The sequence below is a fragment of the Corylus avellana genome, chromosome 10 (genome assembly GCF_965113065.1).
Source record: "Corylus avellana chromosome 10, dhCorAvel1.hap1.2, whole genome shotgun sequence".
Taxonomy (NCBI): Eukaryota; Viridiplantae; Streptophyta; class Magnoliopsida; order Fagales; family Betulaceae; genus Corylus; species Corylus avellana.
This window is the reverse complement of record NC_142499.1, coordinates 1015686-1032646: the sequence shown is the minus strand read 5'-3', so window position 1 is coordinate 1032646 and position 16961 is coordinate 1015686. Positions and strand designations below refer to the sequence as shown.

The 16961-nt window shown below is 33.9% G+C and overlaps 3 protein-coding genes and 1 pseudogene across 4 annotated transcripts; 3 read left to right on the top strand and 1 right to left on the bottom strand.

Annotated features, from left to right (window-relative positions):
• Positions 1–6577: 6577 nt before the first annotated feature.
• Positions 6578–7362, bottom strand: LOC132161744 (plant/protein). Its single transcript, XM_059571925.2, has one exon. It carries the CDS (start codon positions 7196–7198, stop codon positions 6737–6739), a length of 462 nt encoding a protein of 153 aa, XP_059427908.2. The 5' UTR covers positions 7199–7362; the 3' UTR covers positions 6578–6736.
• A 1734-nt stretch (positions 7363–9096) lies between these two features.
• LOC132191325 (uncharacterized) lies at positions 9097–9992 on the top strand. The gene is made up of 5 exons (XM_059606277.2): positions 9097–9168; positions 9289–9355; positions 9444–9605; positions 9704–9764; positions 9857–9992. Exons 1-5 carry the CDS (start codon positions 9116–9118, stop codon positions 9943–9945), a joined length of 432 nt encoding a protein of 143 aa, XP_059462260.2. The 5' UTR covers positions 9097–9115; the 3' UTR covers positions 9946–9992.
• A 462-nt stretch (positions 9993–10454) lies between these two features.
• Positions 10455–12548, top strand: LOC132191645 (uncharacterized; annotated as a pseudogene).
• Positions 12549–14590: 2042 nt separating this feature from the next.
• Positions 14591–16582, top strand: LOC132191644 (uncharacterized). 2 transcript variants are annotated; one of them, XM_088511297.1, is made up of 7 exons: positions 14591–14715; positions 15215–15455; positions 15548–15629; positions 15731–15797; positions 15879–16040; positions 16132–16192; positions 16296–16582. In XM_088511297.1, exons 2-7 carry the CDS (start codon positions 15215–15217, stop codon positions 16454–16456), a joined length of 774 nt encoding a protein of 257 aa, XP_088367423.1. In that variant the 5' UTR covers positions 14591–14715; the 3' UTR covers positions 16457–16582. The 2 variants fall into 2 exon arrangements, with proteins under 2 accessions (XP_088367423.1, XP_088367424.1); XM_088511298.1 differs by having other exon boundaries at positions 15210–15455.
• Positions 16583–16961: the final 379 nt, after the last annotated feature.

Sequence of the window (16961 nt, the reverse complement as noted above, 5' to 3'; positions counted from 1 at the left end):
ACACACGCACAAGCCTCTTTACTTTTTTTCAATAGAAAACAACAACTTCTTCATGTTTATACTTTAAATCATGGACGACTTTTGTAGCTGTCGTTTGGAGCTGTCACCTTTGATTCTTGTCGCCCGCTAGTGATAAAATACTAGCGTTTTTGTCGGCAGGGCCTTTCTTTCTATATTTTCCGAGAAACAGCCATGGATTCCAAACGATATACATAAACACTCCTACGCAACTTTACTTGAAATTTATTTGTGTTTTATATAAAACAGAAAACAAAAAGGAGAGAAAAAGGAGAGACTTATCACTCATGCCAGTCTGTCCTGGTGACAACCACCAGAAAAAAGGAAAAACCAATAATAATTATAAAAATAATATAAAACAAAACCAAAATGAGTTGTACATGCAATAAGCAACTAACTGATATTAAACGATGTATTCACACACACATATATAAATGCGTGAGTGTAAATAGATTAAGTTCTTACATTATATAAGTATGGGTTTTTTTTTTTTTTTTTTTTTTTGTTTGAACATTTGGAAACAAAGAAAGTGGATGAAAAAAAGAACGTGAGATTGCTTCCATAACAATAATGAGAAGCGTTCTATAAATACAAGTATGAGTAATAAATATAACATAATTAGATATAAATTTAAGCTTTTGAAGCGAGTTGAATTGAGTAGTGTTCCAACATGTTATATTAAAGTCTCATTGAAAGACAATTCAAAGTGTCAATTGCCCTAAAAATGACGTCGTAACAATATGCCAAATGATTTTGCAAATTGATCATTCTTATGGATAGCTGTACTAGAAGTTTTGAGTGATAGAAAAGCAAGTTGTCCTTCCAAGGTTCATGGCTTCTGTCATATACAACCAAACAAAATGTCTTGACTTGTGTCAGAACATTTGGTACTCTCATTTTTTTGGGAAGCTAAAGTAGCCCGGATTGGTGGTAATTAGAATTGAGTTTGACTCCTTGAATGAAAATGACTTATAATTTATTGATTAAACACTGACTTAAGTCTCGTTGATGTCTTGATAGAGTTAAATCAAACTATAACTCAACTTAGTTTGAAGAAATGTCTACAATCTTCTATGTTTACGGGTCATTTAGGCCCTTCCTGTTAAGGTCCTACCATATAAATGTTGTGCATGCAAAATCCAATCAGCTAGCCCTTACAAAATTGTTTGTACATTGAGCTTCATTAGCACCTCTCCACGGCTAATATTTTACAAGAAGATACGAAAATGTGGGAGAAATAAAAAATTATATTAGATATATAATTTTTTTTTATTTGATTAATTCTATTTTTAAAGTGTAAGCATGAGGGTGGGTGAACCTAAATTCTGCAGAGTTCTAATTTAAGTCATCTATATATATATATATCAAAAAAAAAAAAAAAAAAGGAATAAAAGACATAACAAACATTAATTGTCACTGGTCTTTCTTAATCACCACCTAATACTCTAATGTTGGTCAAGAGAAAATAGATCTCACGATCATTTGGCATTGCTAATATTCATTATAATTAACTTCAATTTCAAATGCCAAATCATCTCCTCTCACCCATCGCTATGAAATCATATTGGTCACCACATAATAATATTCAAGGCTCCATTTTATATAATATATAGGGTTTTCATATTATTTTTTTCTCTAAAGATAATCAAACATTGGCTTTCCTTTTTTGGATGAAATAGCACTCATCATACGACCATTGACTCTAAGGTTCCTTTTCTATGTTTTTAATTCCTCACCTTTATCTCCCCCTTTTACTTTAATATTGTGTTGTTTAAGTTAATAAAAAGTGATGAGTTAATTTAAACATTTAATTAATTTTTAATCATTCAATAATTTGCCGTGCAAGTATAATAACACGTATATTTGAGGGCAGATGTGATTGGTGAAACAATGTCATATATATCTACCATCGATCTCTCCTAAAATCTTGGTGAAATATTTGGAGTTTGATCCCTCGAAGTACTTGTCAAGTGGAATGTTTGTGTTTGTGACGACTTTCAACTAGACACCATACCTTAGTAATTACATCCATCCCACGCCTAGTTTAAACTTATTTCCTAAGATTGTCCATGAAAGTGAAAGAGAGAGAGAGTTGGCCGTATGATATGTTGGCCTGATGTAATAAAAGGAAATAACATTTGAAGATAATAAAACATTAACAATGCCTATTTTCTTTCTCTTGGCAGAAATTTTCTAAACTCCCTTTCCTTTCCTTTTTCTTTTTCTTTTTCTTTTTTATTTTTGTTTGTGGTCACTGTTAATCTCTAAATTGAGAGGAATGATTTTCAGGAAGACTTCCTGCAAGTGGGTCTCTCATCCCCAAAACTTGCCTTCGGGTGGGTTCTAATTTATCCTGCACTTAATTATTAGTGCATATGCATCAATTTTTCAACCATTTATTCCATCGTCCATGAAAAAAAATAAAAATAAAATACCACCTCCCCATAATCACTATAGTTGACCATAATATAATTCCAATTCAAGGAAGTTTAATAAAAAGTTCTTAGTAGTTGGTTGTGGTCCAAGTTTCCATTTTTTTTTACATTTATTTCTACATATTTCCCACCAAACCCTAGAATAACCTAAGGTCACTCAGCTAACCACTAACACCAACAAACATATATATAATCCAATGAAACATATTTTTGAGTATTACAGCTTTCACAACAACTCTACATAAACTTACTTGATAATTCACATTTTAAAAAATGAGTATCGTGTGGAATCTAACACGATGGTTCATATTTTAGTAATTAATTACATAATACATATATATTACGTGAATTATCATATTAATTTGTCATAGAGACTAACACATAACACTTTATTTTTTAACAATTAACGTGATAAATATTATATGAACTGGCACGTCATTAAGGGTATACTACCCTAAGAGGACTTTTGAGTCAATCACCCAAAAACCATACTTTGAAATGATATATTTGGCATGTCAATTTAGCATGGCATTTACCAAAGGTTTCTTACTATTCATCTAAAAAAATTAATTCCAAATATTTTTACTTTTTACATTATATTAATCACTTTTTAGTACTATTTAAATAAAAATAAATTTTATTTTTCACTTTTTCATACTAGATATTTTTATTTTTTTCTCACATTAATCCAATTCCTGTTTACTAAACAGTAACCGTCGGTTGACAGGCAGACCCATGAGACAGTTGTTTCACACTAAACAGTACACGCCTTTTGAGTTATACAAAAGGTCTGCGCTTTGGATCCTTTTTATTTTTTAACTTGACACCTTTTTACATTCTTTTAGAGTTCCGTATGCCTAATCATTCCTATTATCATTGTTAACCAAGTATGACTCAGACTAATCATTTCTAACTTTTTCTGTTATTTGTTTTTTATTTTAATTAAATATTTTATTTGTTAAACTTCAATTAATAAGAAAGAACTTGAATCTATACATTAGAAAATATGACTTAAAATGAAGAGAAATCATTTCTTAGCTCATATTAAATTTTACAACATCTATCAATGTATGTAGTGCCATGTTATCTAAAAATTTAAAAAAGCATGACAACATAGGCAATTTATACACAGTTAATTAAATGATGTTAAATTTAATATGGACCATGAAATAGTCCATGTCTATTTCAAGTGGAATAGAGACGATTTTGTTTCACACGTGAATGTGAGTATTAAAATATTAATTAAATGATTAAATTTACATATTTCTATTAACTTATACTTTGAAAAATTGATGATTTAATATAAGTTCTGTCCTCATACTTTCCATCTTTTATTTTTTGTTCTAATCATTATCCATATAGTAATGCTACATGTCACTTGATTCACTCCATGTCTTATTCGTATTTTTTTTAAAACCGATGTGATTTTAAAAATCATTATTAAATTTGTAGTAAATCACTGTTAAATTTTAACATAATAATAATAATTTTATAAGTCACATCAATTTTAAAAGAACAAAAAAAATAAAAGTGACATTTAGAATTACTCTTATCCATATGGAGGCATTACCTTTTTGGGGATATCATGTATTTCAAGTTGGTATAAATTGTTTTGCAGCAAGGTTGTCTGGTAGATAATCCATCATTTTCAACTGGTCATTCAGTTAATTAAGTTTCAGTATCTTACAAATATGGACACTCAGCTTCCCCACCCCCCAAAAATTATACCCTACATATGAATAATTTCATATAAAAAAAAAAATCTAATAAAATTTTATCGCCTTAAAACATACATATATGGATGGCGACAATTTTTCATTTTAGAAATTTTCCAAGAGTCGAGAGTTTTTCATTGCTTGATTCGGTTGATTGTGACTTGTGAGAGCACTATTTGTTATATTGAGGATTTAGGATCATAAGAATCAAGTGAGTTGGAATATATATAGTATATTAAGAGTGATGATTAATTACATCCATCTTACATGGAACATTTAGGATCATAACATATTACCACGCTTCCGAATTCAACGTCATAACAACCTGCTCTATCTCATAGGGCGTCTATTTTGTGACACGAACTTGTGACATGGTGTTTTAACTCTAAAATCAAATGATAAAACGTTAGGTAAAACATGCCCAAAAATGAGGGTGTAATTGGAATTCAGTGTTGTTGACAGTTAGTATGTTTATTATTGTTTCTCTCGTGGGACTTGCTGTTTCATTATTTTGCCTGTAGAACAACCCATGGAATAAGTAAGAACACCTAAATTAAAGTGGTTGGGACCTCAAGAAATGTTCAACTTTCTTTGGCCGGTAAAAGGACTACATATGGGAATTATCAGCATAACCAGAAAACACCCATGATGTAGCCTGTAGCACCAGCAACCCAATCATTTTCTCTTTTCAATTCCTAGGCTGTGGATCTGGATCCCCTCCTTTTGCTCAAAAATATGAGTTTCTTATATTTTTGATCTTAGCTGTCAGTTGTATTCAAGTGTCCATGATATGCCACGTATCCACTTGTATCAAAAAAAAAAAAAACACACAAATACTTTTAATTATATCAAATATGAATTAAATAATTATTTTTTTTTTAAAAAAAAAAACAATTTTAGTGGAGAAACCATCCCAAAGGAGGTGGTGGGGCGGCCGCATGGCCACCCCACCAGCTCCCTTGGAGTGGTTTCTCTACCAAAATTGTATTTTTTTTTTAAATAATTGTTTAATTCATATTTGGTATAATTAACTGTATTTGTGTTTGTTTTTTGGTTTTGATATAAATGGACACATGGCATAGCGTAGACCTTAGATACAGCAACTGACGGCTAGGATAAAAAATATGAAAAACTTATATTTTGGAGTAATGGGAGGGGATCGAGATCGGCTATGCTGTCATCCCTTCATCCGGTAAACACAAGAACCTTTCTTGATCTTCATTGAATCATGAGCTCAAATGATGGGGCAACTGCGGTGAAAGATCCACAACATCTTCATCACGTGCTAGCTAGGTTGGTCAGTCAATGGCAGCCAATATACTTCTTTATGTTTTACTCAATTTAAGTCTTCGGAAGAATATATATGTCGCCCCTTGTTTTGGCCAAGAAAAAACAACCCAAAAGAAGTTGAGTCACTTTCCACCTAACAAAACTGATATATTCAAAATTATCCTGGTTCCATATTTGCCATAGTTGAGGTGATCTCTCACTTGTGAAAACTAAAATTTCAACAATATGGTGTACTGATACTATTCTTGTTAACTGTCGCAATTTAGGGAAGAGAGAGAGGCAGTATGTTGTTGTCATTTAACTATTATAGTCCGCCCTCCATGACCATAACACATTCCTTGGACCAGGTTGGAACCAGCAAAAGCCTATAAATGTCTTGTAATTTTACCAAATCTTTACGGGAAAAATGCAGTTTACTCTCTTGAAATTTCAGACGTTTTTTAATTTTAATCTCAAAGTTAAAAAATTGGCAATCTACCTCCCTGAAGTTTCAAAAATTGACAATTTAAACCTTCAAATACTAATTTCCATTAAATTTGACGAATTTTTTTTAAAAAAAGCCTGAAGGTAATGACGTAATTTCATAAATTTTTGTCTATTTAAACGGAAAAATTAAACAGAGAGTTTAAATTGCTAATTTTTGAAACTTCATAAGGATAAATTGTCAATTTTTTAACTTTGGGATTAAAATTAAATAAACTACATTTTCTCCAATCTTTATTCTTCCACACCCCCCCCCCCCCCCCCCCCCCCCTTTCGTCCGTGAGCAGCTTGCTTATTAGGACCGGAAGCCCAAAAAGGCTTTGTCAGACACAAGCCTAGCCCAACTACTAAAGAAAGTATCCCCAGCTCAAACATCAAATTGGGCCGAGTTCTTCTTGGTTCGCTTAAAAGCCTTATACTACTCACTAAAATAGAGTGGTTCTTCTCTAATCTGTTTAATTAAACTCATTTAATTAAGTATAAGAAATGTTAAATTTTCAATTTTTTGAGTAACGTGGGAAATTCAGCTCATGAGATAATAGTACCATTACACCAGCAAAAATCTCTCCCACTAAGAAAGAAACGATGGAGAAAAAATTGAAGATAATGAAAAGCTCGGATAACAGATAAAACAAATTGATAAGTAACGTTAACACAAAGTTAATATTATATAAGTTTAACATTAGTTACATTTCGTTCCATTAGGATCCATTTCCCATGTTGATTATTCAAACCCACAACACATCAAACATCAGAAGTAACCCAAGAAGAAGAAAGAAAAAAGTTTCCAAACCTTCAAACAGTCAACTGGGGATCAACCTCAACCCTAGCAACTCCAGCTCTAGCCTCAGCAACCTTGGGCACCTCCACCACCCCGACAACCAAGTCTGCCACGTCACTGTCCTCTCCCCTCAGAACCTTCTCTTCCTTCTCCTCGTCCACATAGTTCGGGTCCTTCTCGTCAATCGCCGGCGGCACAGCCAAGAGCTCGCTCTCCGCCAGGTCGTCGGGACCCTCCCACGTGTACTTTCCGCCGTGGCCGGACTTCGGCGGTGGCTTTCCGATACCCCCCAGGCCATCGACTGGGTGGCGATCCATACGAAGCACCCCCTTGTCCATGAGCTTCCTCTCTATGTACTTGACGGTGTCTATGTTGAGGGTCTTCACCTCCTCCTTCTCCACCTTCTTTCGGCCTTCCTCGTCGCGGCTCACCGCTCGGAACGCCACCGTTTCCTTCTTGTCGTCAGTGCGATTCATCTCTTTGAGCACAAAAAAATGCTTTGCTTACAAATTAACACGCTGTTAAGTGACTGATGGGGACGGGGTTGATTGTTTTATATGACGGAGTAGAACAGAACTGGATACTAGAATGTGCTGGAAAAGAAGAGATGGGGCTGGAAGCCTAGAAGGTTCTGCCACTTGCTGGTGTACCCAGGTGTCGCGCCACGTCTATTGTGATTTTTCTAGCAAGTGTGAGAACTGAGAGGGGACTATGATGCTCTATGAGTGCTTGGGGCTTATACAAAATGATTAGCAGTAATAAATTAATAAAGTGAGATAAAAGTACAGTGTATTATATTTTTTATTCAGATTACTTTTTTTAAGTTCTAAAATCAACTTAAGATGAAATATGATTATCTTAATTTCAAGTAAAATGTACAGATTAAATTTTACAATAACATGATATCACATTATTTAAAAATTTTAAACAACATGACAAACCATATACACTATCAATTTAATCTAAACTATGAAATCATTTTTCTCTATTTTACTTGAAATAAAGAGGTTGAACCCAATTGGTTTTACCCTTCTTCAATTTTAAATTTATAGAAGTTGGTCAAGTCATTAATAGAATAGAAAGAGTTTTACTTTCATACTGTTTTACTATTAAATTACACTACAAAAATTCAATTTTTTGGTAACGGATTGTTAGTGACGTGTCAAGGATGTTGACACGTTACTAACGTGTCATTGGTAACGTGTCTTTATAATTTTATTTTTTGAAATGAGAATCCAAGCTTCTATTAATAAAAACGTTGCTCAATAAGAATAATCTTCTTGATACATGAAGGGCATTCTAGATATCAAGATTGCTCCTCATTACAACTCAAAGCAAACCTTGCAAGATAGTGAGCAGTCTCGTTGCCAGTTCTTCTAACATGTTTTGCTTCCCAATGGCATGCCGTGTTGAGCATAAGCTTTGCCCCTTCCACTATGTGCCTTTTTAATTAATGTCATAGACAAGTGCCTTACGATAAGTATATGTTTTATTTTTTAATAGTATGTGTTTTCAGATTTTCAAAGAATATGTAGAATAATTTTCTCTGACCCAATTTAGAAAAAAACTCAGTCCAAAACGCTACAGTTGATCATTCAATATGCATTTTGTGAATTTCAAAAGCAAAATAGTATCATAAATTTTGAAGCGGAGTTATTCCTGGCACACAACTTCCATTAATTAATTGTGTTGAGGATATGTATCGTTTCGTTTAATCATGTTTTTCTTTGTTTGAACCAAATTTTGATCTCGATGCTCGGCCCAGAAACCATTTAATTACCACATTAATTAACCAATACGCCATGGAACTACCTCCAAGAGGTAGAATCACCAAACCAAGTGTAAAAGCCTAAGGCAATAGGCTCATCACTTTCTATAAACCTGAACCTTGGAAAACCATCCGTTGTACGTAGTTAATGAGAGAAGCCCAAAAGTTGGCAACCTTCTGCTATATAAATAACCCATCTGCAAAACCCCCTATTTCTTATTCAAATCAACCCTTTTCTTTTCTCGTTATAGCAAAAGATGGGACGATTTGATAATATTTGTTTTTCATCAAGCGAAGATGAATGGTATCTCTCTAGCGATGATGAAGAATACGCTGGAGATGATTGTGGCCTTTCACTAGAGAAGTTGAACATTGGTCCTAGAAAGAAACTTCTTGTTCTTGGCCTTGGAGGCTTGCTATGCCACAGGGTACACCGTCGTGTCTGGTCAATGACAAGATATGGCAAATCTGATGTCTCCTATGGAAACTTTTTTGGTAGCTAGAAATTCCCGTCTTTAAGTTATCGTGTGATTATTCCTCGTTGTTCACTGTACGTTCCAGCGCTAATCATTAATCGAAACTTCTTCCTCCTTCAGTTTACAAGAGGCCCTATTGTGAAGAATTCATGGAATTTTGCCTTGAAAATTTTGAAGTGGGAATATGGTCTTCTGCAAGGGAGTGAGTAGAAATTAATAAGCCATGCACAGAATTTGCATTTCTTTTTTTCCATTCAAGTTTCTTATGTTTAGCATTTTTGCTGATTTACTTATTTTAAGTAATCTCTGTATTGGTAAGTAGATGGAATCTTGACAGTGCCTTGGACTCTATAATGAAAGGTTTGAAAAGCAAGCTTGTTTTTGCTTGGGTAAGTAATCTTTAATTTGTACTTCTCTCACTCTATCGATCTTTCTCTTTGTTCTTAACATCATATTTTGTTAAATTGGATTTTGTAGGACCAAGATGAATGCACGGATTCTGGGTTTAAGACATTGGAGAACAAGAGAAAGCCCGTCTTTTTGAAAGAGTTAAAGAAGCTGGAGAAGCTCAGAATTCAATATTCTGCAACAAACACGTTGCTCATTGATGGCAATCCATACAAGGCCTTGCTAAACCCTGTAATTTATAACCTTTATCTTCATAAGGTCTTAGTGTTTAATACAACTTAATTGTTTATACAGTGTATTTGATGCAATTTTTTTTTTAATTCCTGCAGCCTCATACAGCAATATTTCCCAACGAGTACGAGACTGACCAAGTTGGTGATGATTCTTTAGGTGAGAGAACAAATAAATAATTTTGATTTATTTATATCTTTGGATTTCAGTTGAATTTCTTAATTTATGTTGCATATAATAATGTGCATTAGGTCCTAGAGGTGATCTTCGTCTGTACTTGGAAGGACTGTCGGATGCAGATGATGTTCCTTCTTATGTGAAAGATCATCCTTTTGGGTAGCCTGCAATAACCCCTACTCACTCTGATTGGGATTTCTATTCCGAAATTATTCGCCATTTACTGGAGGATTGAGCTACCTTAAAGGTCATAAGCAATTATGTTTCAGAGGCTTTTCCCATCGTGCTGCCTTAGGAAAGAAGTCCTATCTCTCTTTTTTATGTTGAAATAAGCTAGTGCTGCTCTATTAAAATCCCTATGTATTAATCTATGCTTAGCATTTTGTTTCACATGTGGAATTTAATTAATGTTAAGCACCTTTTGGATGGCTAAGTGCTGATGATTCCCATATGTATGTCCATCTTCTCCTTCCTCAGCGCAAATAAATTATTATTGAAAATCAATTTGATTTTGAATTAATTAATATTGAATTTTATATTCATTAGTAATATTCGATTTTTTAAATAAATATTAAAATACTAATTAAGTAATTATCCTTTTTATTTTTTATTGGCTTAAAATTTTCAATTACTGGTGATCTTAAGGTCTTATGCGATGACATTTGTAAAGCAATGAAACTCGAACGATCTAATGACACAGCAAAATCAAAAACAAGACTGCGAAGGTAACAAATGTTCGATACACGACAAAATAAAAACAAGAACAAATCAATGTAGAAAGATATAATGAATGCATGTATGTCTCATGGTTTAAATTAAATTTTATAATATCTAACTGTGTACATGTAAGTAACATGGTTTAACATTATTTAAAAAATTTAAATGATGTGGCAATCCATATACATTGTTAAATACTGTACAAGTTAATCTAGATTATAAAATAATTCATCTCTACTTTACTGGAAATAGAGGCATCGATTATGTTCCACCAAAGACGTTGATTACCTTCTTCAGTTTTAAATTTTTGGAAGTTGGTCAAGTCATTATGAATGGTATAGAAAGAATTTTACTTTCAAACTGAGTTGAAATAATTTTTTTAACCAAATCTGTAAAATTATCATGTCTTTTTAATGTAATGGACACATGCTCTTTTGTTTTTTTTTTAATAATTTGCATTTTCATAAATTCAAAGAACATATAACAATTTTATAAAATAATATGAATAATTTTCTCCGAATAAGTTTTTTTTAAAAAAAATCAGTTCAGAAAGAGTACAATTGATCTGAACCAACAGTTAATCATTCAACATTACGTTAAAGCCTAACCTTTTTCTAGTATGATAGTATCATAAATGAAAAATGCATGGTATTCTTCTAATGTTCTCTTAGTGTTCTCTCAACTGTAATGTGACTTTTAAAATCACCAATAGATTAAAAGTCAATAATAATAATCTCAAATTCAACGGTAATCTTAAAAGTCATATTACAGTTGGGAGAACACTAAAAGAACACCTAGCATTTCCAATCATAAATTTACATGTTCACACAAGCAAAGTTATTCTAGGTATACAACTTCGATTGTGTAGATCGAGGATATGCATCGTTTCAAACATGTTTTTCTTTGTTTGAACCAAATTTTGATAATCTCAATGCTCCCCGCGAAGCCACTTAATTACCACATTTGCCAATGCGCGATGGAACTACTTTGAAAAAGTAGAATCACCAAACAACGTGTAAAAGCCAATGGCCTCATCGCTTTGCTTGGAAAACCTTGAGTAGTAGTTAATCTGTTAATGACAGAAGCCCGAAAGTTGGCAACCTTCTGCTATTTATATAACTCATTGATCTGCAAACCTTTTCTTTTCTGGTATTAGCAAATTAAGATGGCAGAAGAGGTTTCTTGAAAGACAAAAGTATATGTAATGACTCTAGCAATGATGAACAAGACGACGCAGAAGATGATTGTGGCCTATCGCTAGAGACGTTGAACATTGGCCCTAGGAAGAAACTTCCTGTTCTTGGCCTTGGAGGTTTGCTATATATGCCACAGGGTACACCGTCGTGGTTGGTCAAGAACAAGATTTAGCAAAGCTGATGCGGCCTATGGAAGCTTTTTTGGTAGAAATTTCTTGTCTTTATGTTATGATGTAATTATTCTTCAATTTTCTTTAATCATAAGTCATAATTTCTTCCTCCTTCAGTTCACTAGAGGCCCTATTGTGAAGATTTCATGAAATTTCTTGAAGTTTCTTTTGTTTAGAAGTTTTGCTGATGTTCTAATTTTAAGTAATCTGTATTGGCAAGTAGATGGTATTTGGACAGCGCCTTGAACTGCATAATGAAAGGATTGAGAAGCAAGCTTCTGTTTGCTTGGGTAAGCAAGGTTGGTAGTTCTCTCTCTCTCTCCCTCTCTCTCTCACTTTGTGTGTAAAATCTTTATATTTTGTTAAATTGGATTTTGTAGGATCAAGAGGAATGTACTGATTCTGGGTTTAAGGCCTAAGAGAACAAGCGCAAGCCCATCTTTTTGAAAGAGTTGAAGAAACTTGCAGATAATCGCAGAATCCAATATTCTGCATCAAACACTTTGCTGATTGATGACAATCCATACAAGGCCTTACTAAACCCTGTAACATAACCACTATCTACGAATGGTTTTAGAGTATAATACCAAGTTAATTGTGTATCTTATTTAATTGTTTTTTTCTTGCAGCCTCATACATCAATATTTCCCATTGAGTACAAGTTCACAAGACTGACCAAGTAGGTGATGATGCTTTGGGTGAGAACAATAAAACGACCAAGCCTTATTGAGTTCTTTTGAATAAGCCTTACTAATTCTAATTACTTAAAGAAGCCAATAATCGCAAACCCGAAAAAACAGATCAAACAAAAAAATTGACAATAAGACACAGCAAAAACAAAAAACAACATTGCGAAGGTACCAAATATCGGTAATAAAGACTCAGAATAGCAAAATCAAAATCAAGAATAAATCAAAGTAGAAAGATATACTGAATGTATGTCTCATGGCCAGTTCTACGTGGTAAAGGCAGCGACGCTACTCCACAAGACAATGGAATATGAGACACCCGTCAACGGAGGAGCTCTCCCAACAGAATTGGGAGGACCATCAGCGTCAACAGTAATTGCTTTGTGACATTAACTTAGGAATTTGCAAACACCGTATAGTATGCTCCTAATTAAGTAAGGGATTGGATCATAATCCCCTGTCACGTATTCTCAGCGGATCCGAAACGAAATGCAACAAGAAAACAAAATCGAAATATAAAATCTATAACCAATTTCAAAAGAATCAAAACACAGTTCAAAGAGAACTTAAAAATAGAAGAGAGGCCAGGGTAACCAAGAAGGGAAAACAGAGGAAATCCTAGAAGACGGCGAAGATGACAGAGAAACCCTAAGCCCTTATTGTGTTTGTTTGGTGCTTACGAGGGTTATTTATAGGTGGTTCAATGGGTTTGATCCATGTCGTTGGACGTAATCGGACGGCTGAGAATGACAAAAAGTTTTAGAAGGGCTGCTTGTGTGGTCGCCGCCATGGAAAATTAGGGTTTTATTTTTATGGTTACACGTCGTCGACTCGGCTATTGGGTGCCGGCCCATAGCCCATGAATCGTCCAACTTGAATGAGGCCCAAATGCTTGCAGCCATATATGGGCCTCAACAGGACCAAATCATTATAATCATAGCCGATTCAAAGGTCATCCTATTCACTGGAGTCTCCACGGCCTGCTTGTTTCGTGTGAAAGTCAATATAGTAGCATTTGATTTTCATTTTTATTTATCAAATCGCTAAGAACACAAAAGGCAACCTAGAAATTAACTGCAAATTGTTACTTGATATAAAGTTTCTCTCCACTTTGAAGACAATTTTTAATTAAACTGTCGCTTTGAAGTAGTCCTCAAAATCGCAAGATGTAATAGTTTATATGCGGTCACATCATTTAAAAGTTTTAAATAATTATATATACTATTAGATGTCACAAAACAAAATCTTATAGATAAAAGGAAATAGAGATGATTTTGATCCCGAAACCATTCATTAACCAATGAGTAGTGCACTACAAGTGCATTAGATTTTGGGCCTTAGGGCCAATAATAAGCCTACAGAGCTATTAATTAAATAGCATGAGATATAATGTAAGTGGGCTCTATTGAAATAATCTGGGCTACAAAATCTTACTCAAAGTCTTGAATTAGAGTAGGAGCTCAAGTCCAACTCCAACTCAGTCGACTCTCAAATCAACTCAAATAAGGAGAACTAGTCAAGTCTACCTTAATTCTTCAGCCTATAAATAGACCCTACACAAGATACAAAAGTATCTTGAAATATCTTATAATCTCTCACCCTCAAGAGTACGAAGATATGGAACTAATTTCTCAAGTTTTGTGCATAATATTACTTTTCTCCATAGAACTGACTTATGCATTGGAGTGACACTCTTGTTCTTTTGTAACAATTTTGGAGTGTATGACAACATATTGCAGATATAGAAGGCCCCGAAAAGTGCGTAGTCCACACCATATCAAAAACTGTTCTAACACTATATAATACACTCCATCCTACACTCGTTATACCAGATTGACGTGATAGTGGCAGCAGTAGCGGAGCCGCGTTGTGCTTTAGGGGTGCTGTGATTTAAGAAAAAAAAAAATTTTTTTTGCTTTTCTCCAAACTTGTTCCACACTGACACGGCACTCTAAAAAAAAAAAAATTCTCCTACTTTTACCCAAGTTACCAGTACCTTAAAAAAGAAATATATATTCCTTCTCCTACCTGCTCCATAGCCTCCATCCACCATTCCATAATTTCCATAGCCTCCATCTCTTATTCTCTCCCTCTCTGAGCACTCTCCATAACTTTTGTTCCTTTTGGGTCCGGCGGGGTTCTTAGAAAAATCAAAATCAAGGTGAGTCACAGTCCTAATTTCCTAAACTCTTGTAATCCTCTGTTTTTCCTCTGTTTACTTGATATTTCCTGTTGATTTTCGTTAATAAATTTGTGCAGTAGTCTGTCTGTCTGTATGTATCATTATATTTCCTGTTTATGCTAAAAGTCTCAAAATGTTACAGTTCTGCTTCGTATTCACTTCAATTGAGAAGTTGTACTGAAATTAATTTGAAGACAGAGAAGAAGAAGGAAGAGTTTACACAGCCACAGATATGGATTTTTGATTTCCATCTGGGCTAGTTACTGTTGTTAGCACTGGCTGTTAGTTAAAATTCATATTGATATTGATTGAATAGATTGACTTATTTTTTAAAAATTATTGTCATCAATGGATTGATCTGAAAATATTTTTTCTTTTCTTAATTAGCTTGGTCTGTCGCAAATATGTACCATGCAAGATAATATTTTTCTTTTCTTATTCCAATCAAACATTTTCCATTCTGTTCATACAAGCGAAGATGGCAGAAAAGATCACGAACATGAAAAACAAATTTGCATGTTCTAACCACAGCGATGATAAACAAGACGCAGGAGATGATCTTGATTGTAGCCTGTCACTAGAGAAGCTTACCCTTCTTCCTAGAAAGAAACTTCTTGTTCTTGACGTTGGAGGCTTGCTGTGCCACAGGGTACACCGTCTTGACGAGTCCAGCATCCCAACATTTCGCAATGCTGATGCATCCCCTGGAAGCATTTTAAGTATATAACCTTGTCTTTATTATTTTAAGGTATTATTTTGCCTTCATGTTCTGTTGCAGCTAATCATTTATCAAAATCTCTGTTTTGTTCAGTTTACAAGAGGCCTCATTATGAAGAGTTCATTGAATTTTGCTTTGAAAATTTTGAAGTGGGAATATGGTCTTCTGCAACGAGGTGAGTAAAACTAACTCACTAAGCCACAGAATGCATTGAAGTTTCTTATGTTTTGCATTTTTGCTTATGTACTAATTTTAAGTCGTCTGCATTGGTCATAGATGGTATCTGAACAGCACCTTGGACTCTATAATGAAAGGTTTGAAAAGCAAGCTTTTATTTATTTGGGTATGTATAAATAATAATGTTCTTTCTTGTTTTCTCTCTTAATCTAAATATCTTGCTAATTAATTATTTTGGACTTTGTAGGACCAATCTCAATGCACTGATTCTGGGTTCAAGACCTTGGAGAAGAAGGACAAGCCAATTTTTTTGAAAGAGTTGAACAAAATTTGGAATTTCTATGAACACTATTCAGAATCAAACACATTGCTGATAGATGATACTCCATACAAGACCTTGCTGAACCCTGTAATATAATCAATCTCTTCCAAAGCTTTTTAGTGTTTACTGTAATTTGAGTTTCTTATATTAAAGTTTCTTGTTTTGAATTTTTCTGCAGCCTCATACTGCAATATTTCCGAATAAATACATAGCTGACCAAGTTGGTGATACTGCATTAGGTAATTAAGAACATAAAACCAGTACTATTCCTTAATGATATCTTATAATTAATGCTTAAGTTGGATTTTTGAAAGTAAACTTCCTTGTAATCTCCTGTGCTAGGTCCCAGTGGTGATCTTCGTGTGTACTTGGAAGGACTGGCCCATGCAGATGATATTCCTTCTTATGTGAAAGAACATCCGTTTGGGAAGTCTGCAATAACCTCTGCTCATTCTGATTGGGAGTACTATTCCAGGATTATCAGCCATTTTCACAAGGAATGAACAAACTACTGAAACGGATCACAAGGAAATACATTTCTGAGATCTTTTCTATCTTATGTTATCTGTACTAAGTTTAAATTAAAAATATCATAGCTTGCTCTAGTGTGATTGCTTTTGTTTCATCAAGCACTTAATGTCTATGCATGTTTTCTATGATTGGCATTTTGTTTAACTTGTCGAATTTTTTTTTAAAAAATTAACTAATATGAAATTAAAACTTCCATTAATTATATTGAGGATATGTATCGTTTCGTTTAAACATGTTTATCTCTGTCTGAACCAAATTTTGATAATCTCAATGCTCCCCCCAGAAACCACTTAATTACGGGGAAACCATCCGTTGTAGTTAATTACAGAAGCCCAAAAGTTGGCAACCTTCTACTATATAAATAACCCATCTGCAAAACCCCCTATTTCTTATTCAAATCAACCCTTTTTCTATTAGTCTCGTATTAGCAAAGATGGCAATCGGTTAGTACGACTCTAGCGATGAGCCAGATGGTGA